Genomic DNA, 14089 nt, shown 5'->3' with positions numbered 1-14089 from the left:
GTAAGAAGAACTCATGGGTCATGGTCAGTGAGTTAAACAACACTGTCTCTAGTCATTTCTCCTCTCCCATTTTCACATGTCTTTTGGTTGTTTTCATAATCCATAGGCTAATCCTTTAGTCCATTTTCATAGTCCTAAAACAATATTAAACAAACACAACATTCCCTCCCTGTGTGTGTGTGTGTGTGTGTGTGTGTGTGTGTGTGTGTGTGTGTGTGTGTGTGTGTGTGTGTGTGTGTGTGTGTGTGTGTGTGTGTGTGTGTGTGTGTGTGTGTGTGTACTGTAATCTCATGTTTTGTCCACAGAAACCAACAGGAGAGATCAGAGTCAGAGATTATCAGTGGTCAGTCTTCCCAGAGTTATCAAACAGACCTGGACTCTATATTCAGTGTATGTGGTCCTGTTATGTATATATTTTTTTGTTTTCCTCAAGTAAAGTTGATCTGTCAATTATTCATTATTGTGTTAATGAGAAAGCATTTATTCTCTTGCTTAACTGAAGATTTTCAAGAGGATTCTTAGTCCTGAACTCCCAGAAGGCTTTGAGAGTCAGAAGCAGGATGAGGAAGTGGTGGATGCTGAAGATGAGAAGCAGGAGAGCAGTGCCAGAGAGGGGGCTCTGAAGATCACACTGCACGTCCTGAGGAAAATGAACCAGAAGGATCTCGCTGACACACTGGAGAAATGTAAGATCTGTCTGCCTCATGTTGAATGCTGTTTAATATCAAACATTTAAAAGCTGCAGACAAAGTACAGCTAAAGTAGCTGTGTAACTCAATGATATTGTAGCAGCCTTAACACAACACCTAGTGGCCTCATCAAGTAGCAGAAGGGATGTGTTATGTTGATTAATTTAGAGAGAGAGAGAGAGAGAGAGAGAGACAACATTAATAATACCATCAATAACACCAATAATATTATAATCAGTCACACCAGTCTGTAATGCATTATGAAAACATTTACACATTTATACAGACAGTTAAGAGAATAAATTATTATAATTTCAAATGTTATAACAGTCCTACAATACTATAGGCATTAAAACAGACGTAATATTAATATCCTCTGTGTTATTTCTAGATTCAGATGAGCTTGCTGTGATTTGCCAACGTGAACTCAAATCTAATCTAAAGAAGAAGTTTCAATGTGTATTTGAGGGGATCGCTAAACAAGGAAACCCAACACTTCTCAATAAGATCTACACAGAGCTCTACATCACAGAGGGTGGAACAGGAGAGGTCAATAATGAACATGAGCTGAGACAGATTGAGACAACAACCAGGAAACAAGCAAGACCAGAGACTGCAATCAAATGTAACGACATCTTCAAACCCTTAACTGGACAAGACAAACGTATCAGAACTGTGCTGACAAAGGGAGTCGCTGGCATTGGAAAAACAGTCTCTGTGCAGAAGTTCATTCTGAACTGGGCTGAAGGAAAAGCAAATCAGGATGTTCAATTTGTGTTTTCATTCCCTTTTCGGGAGCTGAATTTGATGAAAGGGGACAAACACACTTTCATTGAACTTCTCAATCACTTCTCAATGGAAATCAAACCATCAAGAATCTCCAATTACGACAAGTACAAAGTTCTGTTCATCTTTGATGGTCTGGATGAGTGCCGACTGCCCCTAGACTTCCAGAAGAACAAGATCTGTTGTGACGTCACAGAGTCAACCTCAGTGGATGTTCTGCTGACAAATCTCATCAAGGGAAATCTGCTTCCCTCTGCTCTCCTCTGGATAACTACCCGACCTGCAGCAGCCAATAGGATCCCTTCAGAGTGTGTTGACCAGGTGACAGAGGTACGAGGGTTCAATGACCCACAGAAGGAGGAGTACTTCAGGAAGAGATTCAGCGATGAGGACCTGGCCAACAGAATCATCTCACACATAAAGACATCAAGGAGCCTCCACATCATGTGCCACATTCCAGTCTTCTGTTGGATTTCTGCAACAGTCCTCGAACACATGCTGGAACATAAGGGAGAAGAGATGCCCAAGACTCTCACTGAGATGTACACACACCTTGTGGTGTTTCATACCAAACAGAAGAATGAAAAGTATCTTGGGAAAGAAGAGACAGGTTCACACTGGAATAAAGAGAGCATTCTGTCACTGGGAAAACTGGCTTTTCAACAGCTTGTGAATGGCAATTTGATTTTCTATGAAGAAGACCTGAAAGAGGCTGGCATTGATGTCAGTGAAGCCTCAGTGTACTCAGGATTGTGCACACAGATCTTTAAAGAGGAATGTGTGCTGCACCAGATGAAGGTGTACTGCTTTGTTCATCTGAGCATTCAGGAGTTTCTGGCTGCTGTATATGTGTTCCTCTCATTCATCAACAACAATGCGAATCTAATGGATGAACTGCAGTCAAAATCCAGGAACTTTTCTGTGAGGATCAGACAAAGGCGTAAAGTTATTTTCTACAAGAGTGCTGTGGATAAAGCCTTACAAAGTGAGATGGGAAACCTGGACCTTTTCCTCCGCTTCCTTCTGGGCCTCTCACTGGAGTCCAATCAGAAGCACTTACGAGGTCTACTGACAAAGACAAGAAGCAGCTCACAGAGCCATGAAGAAACAGTCCAGTACATCAAGGAGAAGATCAGGGAGAATCCCTCTCCAGAGAGGAGCATCAATCTGTTCCACTGTCTGAATGAACTGAATGACCATTCTCTAGTGGAGGAGATCCAAAGCTTCCTGAGATCAGGAAGTCTCTCAGAACCCAACCTGTCACCTGCACAGTGGTCAGCTCTGGTCTTTGTGTTGCTGACTTCAGAAAAGGAGCTGGATGTGTTTGACCTGAAGAAATTCTCCAGATCAGAGGAAGGTCTTCTGAGGCTGCTGCCAGTGGTCAAAGCCTCCAGAGCTGTTCTGTGAGTAAATAAAATCACATTTAACTAATCATCAGGAAGAAATATTCAGTTTAGAGAAAATATGTATTATAATATGTATTATAATATTATATTGAACAACATATTGAATCAGATATTCAATCTATTATAACAATATGACCATACAATTCTAGGAGACGGAAGAAGAATCTATGTGTTGTTTGAGAGAATAAACCAAATGCATCTGCCATTGTCCTTCTACACTACTCGTTAAATTAACAGTGTGTTTGTGAAGTCATGATGATCTCTTTGTCAGGCTGTCAGGCTGTGGAGTCACAGAGGAAGGCTGTGCTTCTCTGGTCTCAGCTCTGAGGTCAAACCCCTCACACCTGAGAGAGCTGGACCTGAGTAACAATGACCTGAAGGATTCAGGAGTGAAGCTGCTCTCTGCTGGACTGGAGGATCCACACTGCAGACTGGAGACTCTGAGGTCAGTATTCCTGTAGTTGGTCAACAAGTGATAACTGTTGTCGTGTCTTTCGGTACCATTAAACTGAAGATAGGTTTATCAATTAACTCCCTGTAATTATTATCACGCGATTAAACTGATTAATCGTTTAATTGTAATTAACTAGGAGATCGGGGCACCAAGAAAAACATTCAGATTACAAAGTTATAATTTTCCTAATATAACTTTCCTATATTATAATATAGGCCGATTATCTTCTGGTTTGAATGGTGTATTTTACCTCGCATCCAGTCTCATTCCAAACGTCGTAAATTGTTGTATCTGCACGAACCCAGTCTTTACTAAAATCATCCATACATCAATTGTCTTAAAATCATTTATTTACTACACTAAGTAATTAACAGAAAACATACAAACAGTAATTATCGTCACAAAGGATTGGTATAGTAATGTGCCCTAATGGCTAACAAGCATGGCTGGTCTGTTAGACAATGGGTCATAAACGGTCAGCTGAAAAGTTACACAGAGTTCATTAATATTAACAATTGACAATCGAAGGCTCACTCATTCGGGAACAATTGCAATCAATATATATTTACGCTCATGTGTCGTCGGGATCCTTGTTGGAGCGTCGTTCTGTTGGAGAGTTTTGTCCGCGTTCTCTCTCTGTCTCGGTTAGAATGGATCTTTCAGAGTGACATTCATTAATGTTGTCATAGAATGGATGTTTCATTGGTCTTCGCGTTCGATGATATAATTTACTTAGCTGCAGACTAATAATTAATATCAAAGACTTGTTCTTATTCTGTCGGTCTCGATAGTAAAAGTTAACCACGTGGTATAGTTCACTTTCAGTAGAGTACTTGGATGGTCAAACCTATGAGCCAACTCGCAATGGAGTGTAGGCCTGGTCTCAAGAAATGTAAATCAGGGGGTGTTTTATAGTGCCCATAGAACAGGCTTGTCAAATGACGCCTGGTCCTGTATGTGTCCCTGGGGGCGTGCCTATGACTGAGTTAGACTTGGTTACAGAAATACAATTCTATCACATTAACATCAGTACATAGCATCTCAATGTATTACAAATAGCTTTATCCTTATTAATACATTTTATACAACCATGTGGATTCAGTCTCATCGCTGAGGCTATCATGTAGACCGTTTTAGGGTAATATGGCTATATTGTGTCTTCTGAGTATCACAAAATTGTACCAAGCGGACCAGTTCGTAGCTGGAGTCTTCATCAATCTTCCATATCTTCTCCAGAACACACATGTCGCTCGGTTCTCCAATTCTATGAGTTGGAAGAATTTCCTTTGTCTCTCTATGAAACATGTTGTAGTAGATTCTCCTCTTGGAATTTTTACAACCCTGGGTTGGGGGGGAAGGTAGGTTGGGTGATGGTACAAAGGGGAGGGGGTCAACTGTCCTTCCTGTACCCAAAGAGGCCAACGTCATGACACTGTTCACCAGATCCACATGTGTTTACCAGGCACACATAGTCCACACCATACATTTTGGTGCTATGCTCCAGCATGTTGGATTTGAGATCGAATGTTTCATATTAGGTGACAGTACAGAATGTCACCTTTTTTTGAGAGTATTCATGTTTTACCATTTAGAAATGAAAGAATTGTATGTATATACAGTGGCTTGCAAAAGTATTCACCCCCTTGGCATTTTTCCTATTTTGTTGCCTACTTGGTTAAATAAAGGTGAAATAAATCAAATAAAACAACCTGTAAATTAAAATAGATGTTTGGGGGGTCTGTATCATTTGATGTACACAACATGCCTACCACTTTGAAGATGCAAAATATTTTAATTGTGAAACAAACAAGAAATAAGAAAAAAAAGAGAACTTGACCGTGCTTAACTATTCACTCCCCCAAAGACAATACTTTGTATAGCCACCTTTTGCAGCAATAATAGCTGCAAGTCTCTTGGGTAATGTCTCTATAAGGTTGGCACATTTAGCCACTGGGATTTTTGACAATTTTTCAAGGCAAAACTGCTCCAGCTCCTTCAAGTTGGATGGGTTCCACTGGTGTACAGCAATCTGTAAGTCATTCCACAGATTCTCAATTGGATTGAGGTCTATGCTTTGACTTGACCATTCCAAGACATTTACATTTTTCCCCTTAAACCACTCGAGTGTTGCTTTAGCGGTCTCTAAATCTCTGGAAGTCTGAAACAGGTTTCCCTCAAGAATTTCCCTGTATTTAGCCCCATCCATCATTCCTTCAAATCTGACCAGTTTCCCAGTGCCTGCCGATGAAAAACATCCCCACAGCATGATGCTGCTGGGGATGGTGTTCTCGGGGTCATCAGAGGTGTTGGGTTTGCGCCAGACATAGTGTTTTCTTTGATGGCCAAAAAGCAGAAGTTTAGTCTCATCTGAGCAGAGTACCTTCTTCCATATGTTTGGGGAGTCTGCCACATGCCTTTTGGTGAACACCAAACGTGTTTGCTTATTTTTTTCTTTAAGCAATGGCTTTTTTTCTGGCCACTCTTCCGTAAAGCCCAGCTCTGTGGAGTGTACGGCTTAAAGTGGTCCTATGGACAGATACTCCAATCTCTGCTGTGGAGCTTTGCAGCTCTTTCAGGGTTATCTTTGCCTCTCTGATTAACCTCTTACATCTAGATATGCCGCTAGCGGAACGCCTCGCCAATATCCAATGATAGAGCGTGGCGCGAATTACAAAGTCCTCAAAAATCCCAAAACTTCAATTTTTCAAACATATGACTATTTTATACCATTTTAAAGACAAGACTCTCCTTTATCTAACCACATTGTCCGATTTCAAAAAGGCTTTACAATGAAAGCAAAACATTAGATTATGTCAGGAGAGTACCCAGCCAGAAATAATCACACAAACATTTTTCAAGCTAGCATATAATGTCACAAAAACCCAAACCACAGCTAAATGCAGCACTAACCGTTGATGATCTTCATCAGATGATACTCCTAGGACATTATGTTATACAATACATGCATGTTTTGTTCAATCAAGTTCATATTTATATAAAAAAACAGCTTTTTACATTAGCATGTGACGTTCAGAACTAGCATACCCACCGAACACTTCCGGTGAATTTACTAAATTACTCACAATAAACGTTCACAAAAAACATAACAATTATTTTAAGAATTATAGATACAGAACTCCTTTATGCAATCGCTTGGTCCGATTTTAAAATAGCTTTTCGGTGAAAGCACATTTTGCAATATTCTGAGTAGATAGCCCGGCCATCATGGCTAGCTATTTTGACACCCACCAAGTTTGGCACTCACCAAACTCAGATTTACTATAAGAAAAATTGGATTACCTTTGCTGTTCTTCGTCAGAATGCACTCCCAGGACTTCTACTTCAACACCCAATGTTGTTTTGGTTCCAAATAATTCATAGTTATATCCAAATTGCTGCGTTTTGTTCTTGCGTTCAAGACACTATCCGAAGGGTGAAGCGCCGGCGCATATCGTGACAAAAATTTTCAAAATATTCCATTACCGTTCTTCGAAGCATGTCAAACGCTGTTTAAAATCAATTTTTATGCAATTTTTCTTGTAAAATAGCGATAATATTCCGACCGGGAGACCTGTCAGTGTTTTCGTTCAAACACTGACAGTTGAAAATGGAGTCTTCACATGCATGCGTGCGCCCGTGTCATTGTTCTCAGAGCGACCACTTTCCAAATGCCCTACTGTTTTTCGCCCAGGGACTGCAGAGTCATCATTACCCTGTTCTGGCGAGCCTATGGGAGCCTTAGAAAATGTCACGTTACAGCAGAGATCCTCTGTTTCGATAAAGAGGCTATAGAAGGCCAAGAAATGGTCAGAGAGGGCACTTCCTGTTTGGAATCTTCTCAGGTTTTGGCCTGCCATATGAGTTCTGTTATACTCACAGACACCATTCAAACAGTTTTAGAAACTTTAGGGTGTTTTCTATCCACATCTACTAATTATATGCATATTCTAGTTTCTGGGCAGGAGTAATAACCAGATTAAATCGGTTACGTTTTTTATCCGGCCGTTAAAATACTGCCCCCTATCCTAAACAGGTTAATGCCCCCCTTGCCTGGTCTGTGAGTTTTGGTGGGCGGCCCTCTCTTGGCAGGTTTGTTGTGGTGCCATATTCTTTCCATTTTTTAATAATGGATTTAATGGTGCTCCGTGGGATGTTCAAAGTTTCTGATATTTTTTTATAACCCAACCCTGATCTGTACTTCTCCACAACTTTGTCCCTGACCTGTTTGGAGAGCTCCTTGGTCTTCATGGTGCCACTTGCTTGGTGGTGCCCCTTGCTTAGTGGTGTTGTAGACTCTGGGGCCTTTCAGAACAGGTGTATATATACTGAGATCATGTGACAGATCATGTGACACTTAGATTGCACACATGTGGAGTTTATTTAACTAATGATGTGACTTCTGAAGGTATTTGGTTGCACCAGATATTATTTATAGGCTTCATAGCAAAGGGGGTGAATACATATGCACGCACCACTTTTCTGTTTTTAACCAAATTTTTTAAACAAGTCATTTTTTTTTTTTTTTCTTGACCAATTTGGACTATTTTGTGTTTGTCCATTACATGAAATCCAAATAAAATCAATTTAAATTACATGTTGTAATGCAACAAAATGGGAAAAACGCCAAGGGGGATGAATACTTTTGCAAGGCACTGTAGTTCTACCATTTGAAGAAGTCTTAATTATTTGGACTAATTCACTTATATTGTATTAAAGTAGTCATAAGTTTAGTATTTGGTCCCATATTCCATGCCTAGAGTGATTACATCAAGCTTGTGATTCTACAAACTTGTTGAATTCATTTGCAGTTTGTTTTGATTGTATTTTGGATTATGTTTTTCCTAATAGAAACTGATTGGTGAATAATGTCCTGTCATTTTGGAGTCACTTCACTTGTATTGTCAGTAAGAATAAGAATGAATTGAGAATGATGATGAATGAGAAAGTTACAGAGGCACAAGGATCATACCCCCTCTGTTATTGGTAATGGTGAGAGGTTAGCATGTTTTGTTGTAGCCTCTGTTATTGATAATGGTGAGAGCTTAGCATGTTTTGTTGAATCCTCTGTTATTGGTAATGGTGAGAGGTTAGCATGTTTTGTTGTAGCCTCTGTTATTAATAATGGTGAGAGGTTAGCATGTTTTGTTGTAGCCTCTGTTATTGGTAATGGTGAGGTTAGCATGTTTTGTTGTAGCCTCTGTTATTGGTAATGGTGAGGAGTTAGCATGTTTTGTTGTAGCCTCTGTTATTGGTAATGGTGAGAGGTTAGCATGTTTTGTTGTATCCTCTGTTATTGGTAATGGTGAGAGGTTAGCATGTTTTGTTGTAGCCTCTGTTATTGGTAATGGTGAGAGGTTAGCATGTTTTGTTGTAGCCTCTGTTATTGATAATGGTGAGAGCTTAGCATGTTTTGTTGAATCCTCTGTTATTGGTAATGGTGAGAGGTTAGCATGTTTTGTTGTAGCCTCTGTTATTAATAATGGTGAGAGGTTAGCATGTTTTGTTGTAGCCTCTGTTATTGGTAATGGTGAGGTTAGCATGTTTTGTTGTAGCCTCTGTTATTGGTAATGGTGAGGAGTTAGCATGTTTTGTTGTAGCCTCTGTTATTGGTAATGGTGAGAGGTTAGCATGTTTTGTTGTATCCTCTGTTATTGGTAATGGTGAGAGGTTAGCATGTTTTGTTGTAGCCTCTGTTATTGGTAATGGTGAGAGGTTAGCATGTTTTGTTGTAGCCTCTGTTATTGGTAATGGTGAGGTTAGCATGTTTTGTTGTAGTCTCTTTCATTGGTAATGGTGATAGGTTAGCATGTTTTTTTGTAGCCTCTGTTATTGGTAATGGTGAGAGGTTAGCATGTTTTGTTGTAGCCTTTGTTATTGGTAATGGTGAGAGGTTAGCATGTTTTGTTGTTGCCTCTGTCAATGGTAATGGTGAGAGGTTAGCATGTTTTGTTGAAGCCTCTGTTATTGGTAATGGTGAGAGGTTAGCATGTTTTGTTGTAGACTGTTATTGGTAATGGTGAGAGGTTAGCATGTTTTGTTGTAGCCTCTGTTATTGGTAATGGTGAGAGGTTAGCATGTTTTGTTGTAGTCTCTGTTATTGGTAATGGTGAGAGGTTAGCATGTTTTGTTGTAGCCTTTGTTATTGGTAATGGTGAGAGGTTAGCATGTTTTGTTGTTGCCTCTGTCAATGGTAATGGTGAGAGGTTAGCATGTTTTGTTGTAGACTGTTATTGGTAATGGTGAGAGGTTAGCATGTTTTGTTGTAGCCTCTGTTATTGGTAATGGTGAGAGGTTAGCATGTTTTGTTGTAGCCTCTGCTATTGGTAATGGTGAGAGATTAGCATGTTTTGTTGTAGTCTCTGTTATTGGTAATTGTTATAGTGTGGACACTATATAAATAATTACATGGTTATTATTGGCATTAACCTTGACCTTTCCCCTTTGATGATGTCATCACCAAGAGTGAGTTCTGTGCAATGTGATTCTACCACCGGCTGAGTGGGCTATATAGTTCTGTTATATTTGTACCGTTTGTACCTGGCAATACACCTTTAGGTTTGGGTTGAAAGTAAAGGAAAGTAATATCGAAATGCGTGTGGGCATTCCTTGTCAAGTTACTACACCTTTTTGGCGACGAGGATAAAACTTTATCAACTTGTACAGGGCGAGTTAGCTAGCTAGCTTAATGAGCGACGGAGAGCAGGTGCCACTGGACGGAAACGCCGACGGGGACAATCAGCAGCAAGTGCAAATCGCTAACGAGGATCAAGGACAGGTTGGCGTTATAATGGCAATGTTTGGGACTATCACTGAGTTTGTGGAAGAGAACGAAGACTGGACGGAATATGTGGAAAGGTTGGGACACTTTTTCTTGGCAAATGGAATCATAGATGAGGCTAAACAGCGCTCTATTCTCTTGAGTGTGTGTGGGGCTAAAACCTACAAGCTAATGAGGAATTTGGCTACACCACGGAGACCGGGAGAAATTCCTTTTGGGGATCTAGTTGCTCTCGTTCAGACTCACCACAATCCAAAGCCTTCAGTGATTGTCCAGAGGTTCAAGTTTAACTGCCATTTTCGGAAAACAGGTCAGTCTGTTGCTAACTTTGTTGCTGAATTACGGGAACTCTCTGAACATTGTGAGTTTGGGGCTATGTTAGAGGACATGCTCCGTGACAGATTAGTCTGTGGCATTAATGAGGACAGCATACAGCGCCGGTTGCTTGGGGAAGCCACACTGACTTTCAAGAGGGCATTGGAACTATCTCAAGGGATGGAGATGGCCGCTAGTAATGTGAAAAATATTCAAAAGGCCAACAGTGAAAGTTGTGCAGTGCATCAGGTGACAAAAGAGGCGGCAGGAAAAAGGGGAAAAGCAGTGGAATGTTTCAGATGTGGAGGGACACATTATGGTAACAACTGTAAGTTCATGGAGACTGTCTGTCACAATTGCAACAAAAAGGGACATTTAGCAAAAAAATGCAGGGGTCCTAGGAGCAAGCCAGAGGGTGGGCGGACTGGGCTGGGCAAGTTCACAGCACCAAAGCCTCAGTCAGCAGCGCACCACCTAGAGAGCACAGAGGAGGAGGACGAGCATTGTTCCTACAACATGTTTAATGTGAGGGAGCCGCGCGCAGAGCCTATTTATGCTACAGTGGAGGTAGATGGAAAGCAGATGAGGATGGAGGTTGACACGGGGGCCTCTGCCTCTGTCATAAGTGAGGAGACCTACAAACAAAAATGGGGCTCAAGACAGGTTTCTGCCCTCACACCGGCAGGGATCAGACTGCGTACGTACACCGGGGAGACCATACCATTGCTTGGGGCTCTAGAAGTGAACATTGCATACAACAGCCAGGAAGCGAGAGCACGGCTCCTGGTGGTGAAAGGGAATGGGCCTAGTTTACTAGGGCGTGACTGGCTAAACAAAATACAACTGAGCTGGGGTGAGATAAAACACACCCGAGTGACTGAGGATGTCATTCAAAAATACCCAGAGATTTTCAAAGAGGAACTGGGCACACTGCAGGGCACTACAGTTAAGCTGTTCGTGGATCCTCAGGCCGAGCCTCGCTTTTTCAAGCCCAGGACAGTGCCTTACGCCATGAAAAAGAAAGTGGAAGATGAGTTGGAGCGGCTGCAGGAAGCAAACGTCATTACTCCCGTTCAGTTCTCCCGCTGGGCAGCTCCTATCGTTCCCGTTCTGAAAAGTGACGGCACGGTGCGTATATGTGGGGACTACAAACTCACCATCAACAGGGCCTCTAAGCTAGACGCTTACCCGCTGCCACGGGTGGAGGACTTGTTCGCGACACTGGCAGGAGGCAAGACGTTCTCAAAGCTTGACATGAGTCACGCCTACCAACAGCTCCTCCTGGACGAGGACTCAAAAGAGTATGTCACAGTCAACACGCACAAAGGCTTGTTCAGGTACAACCGCTTGGTTTTCGGAGTGGCGTCCAGCCCAGCCATTTTCCAGAGGACAATGGACAATCTGCTGCAGGGGATCCCTCATGTAGCAGTGTACCTGGATGACATCCTGGTTACAGGGGAGACGGAGGAGGAGCACCTCCACCATCTGGACCAGGTGTTAAAGAGATTCTCTGAGGCAGGGCTGCGCCTGAAGCGTAGCAAGTGCACATTCCAAGCACAGAGTGTGACATACCTAGGTCACAAGATCACAGCGCAGGGTCTGTGTCCTGTGGAGGACAAAGTCAGGGCAATCAAGGATGCTCCAAACCCCAAGAATGGGTCAGAGCTCAGGTCGTTCCTGGGCATGGTGAACTACTATGGGAAGTTCCTCCCTGAGCTGTCAAAAGTGTTGGCTCCACTTTATCAGTTGCTCCACAAAGACTGTAAATGGAAGTGGGGGCCAGCACAAGAGAAAGCTTTCAAGGAAGTGAAAGCACTACTACAATCAGCACAACTTCTGGTTCATTTTGACCAAGACAAAGAGATCATCCTGTCATGTGACGCCTCACCCTATGGCGTCGGGGCAGTACTCTCTCATCAGATGGAGGACGGGTCAGAGAGACCCATTGGATTTGCATCACGTACGCTGACGAGTGCTGAGAAGGGTTATTCACAGTTAGACAAGGAAGGTCTGGCCATAGTCTTTGCTGTGAAACGCTTCCATCAGTACCTCTACGGTAGTCATTTCACCATATGCACTGACCACAAACCACTGATGAGCCTTTTTAGTGAATCAAGATGCATTCCGCCCATGGCTTCAGCAAGGTTACAGCGTTGGGCCCTGACACTGTCGGCTTACCAGTATACGATAGTGTATAGAGCGGGGAAGGACAATGCAAATGCAGACGCGCTCAGCCGTCTCCCGCTACCAGAGATGCCTGCCACAACTGTGGTGCCTCCCGAGAAAATTTTCCTAATGGAGAGATTGTCAAACTCACCTGTGAATGCCAATCAGATCAAACAGTGGACAGATCGGGATCCTATCCTGTCCCAAGTGAAAAGATTCCTGATGCAGGGTTGGCCTCCTGTCATAGAGGATGATGGACTAGGAACTTACGCAAAGCGCAAAACGGAGCTGAGTGTGCAGGATGGCTGCATACTCTGGGGGTCCAGAGTGGTTGTTCCACCCCCTGGCCGTGCACAAGTCATGGATGAGGTCAATGAGGCTCACCCGGGTGCCTCCCGGATGAAAAGTTTAGCCAGATCTTACATCTGGTGGCCTAACATGGATCAGGAGGTAGAAGACAAAGTTAAATCATGTTCTGAGTGCCAGATCAACCAGAAGATGGCGCCGCCCGCGCCACTACATCTGTGGGAGTGGCCTGACCACCCATGGTCTAGGCTGCATATAGATTTTGCAGGCCCTTTCATGGGTCACATGTTCCTTGTCATGGTGGACGCACACTCCAAGTGGCTGGAGGCGCACATCATGAGCAACATCACAGCGACCACAACCATCGAAAAGCTTCGGCAGGTGTTTTCAACCCATGGTCTGCCGGACTCTCTGGTGTCCGACAACGCAACAACGTTTACCTGTGATTTGTTCCAAGAATTCATGCGGAGAAACGGGATCCGCCATGTCCGCAGCGCCCCGTTTCACCCGGCCTCAAACGGCTTAGCGGAGCGGGCTGTGCAGACACTGAAAGAGGGGCTCAAAAGGATGACTGGGGGAACCATCACTACTAAGCTCTCTCGGTTCTTGTTCCAGTACCGCATCACGCCACAAACAACAACAGGACAGGCTCCAGCGGTGATGTTAATGGGCAGAAGGCCAAAAGCTCACCTGGATCTACTGCGTCCGAACATCAGAGCACGAGTGGAACGGAAGCAGGAGAAACAAAAAGAGAGACATGACCACCACGCAAGGGAGAGACAGTTAAAACCCAATGACACTGTCTACATCCGCAACTTCACAAGCAGCCAACGCTGGTTGCCAGGTATCATTCTGAGTCAGAGTGGTCCCGTCTCCTTTGTGGTCAAACTGACTGATGGTCGAGTCATGCGCAGACACCAGGACCATCTCCGCCTGCGCTATGACAAAGACAAGACCATGTTTTCAGACGGAACCGCTGTGGGTGGTAGTATACAAGTTGAAATCCCACAGGAAACAGCATCTGAGGAACAGGGGCATTCAGTGGTTCCAGCAGAGGGTGATGGACATTCTCTCACAAACACCCAACCCGCTCCTGTGCCCTCAGACCCAGCTCCACTGGGACATGCCTTACCTGTGTCTCGTAGCACACCAGGAGTACTGCGCAGATCACAGCGTAGTCACAAGCCTC

General features: G+C 43.2%; 1 protein-coding gene across 1 annotated transcript; it reads left to right on the top strand.

The window, feature by feature from the left end:
- Window positions 1-9929: 9929 nt before the first annotated feature.
- Window positions 9930-13836, top strand: LOC115186393 (uncharacterized protein K02A2.6-like; the record flags this gene model as incomplete). The annotated part of the gene is made up of 2 exons (XM_029746037.1): window positions 9930-10677; window positions 10735-13836. Coding segments are annotated over exons 1-2 (3759 nt in total), but the record flags the coding sequence as incomplete, so codon positions are not given.
- Between the last annotated feature and the right edge of the window lie 253 nt (window positions 13837-14089).

This window comes from Salmo trutta, unplaced genomic scaffold, assembly GCF_901001165.1.
Source record: "Salmo trutta unplaced genomic scaffold, fSalTru1.1, whole genome shotgun sequence".
Classification (NCBI taxonomy): Eukaryota; Metazoa; Chordata; class Actinopteri; order Salmoniformes; family Salmonidae; genus Salmo; species Salmo trutta.
Note: the sequence above shows the minus strand (reverse complement) of the source record. Positions and strands in the feature narration are given on the sequence as shown.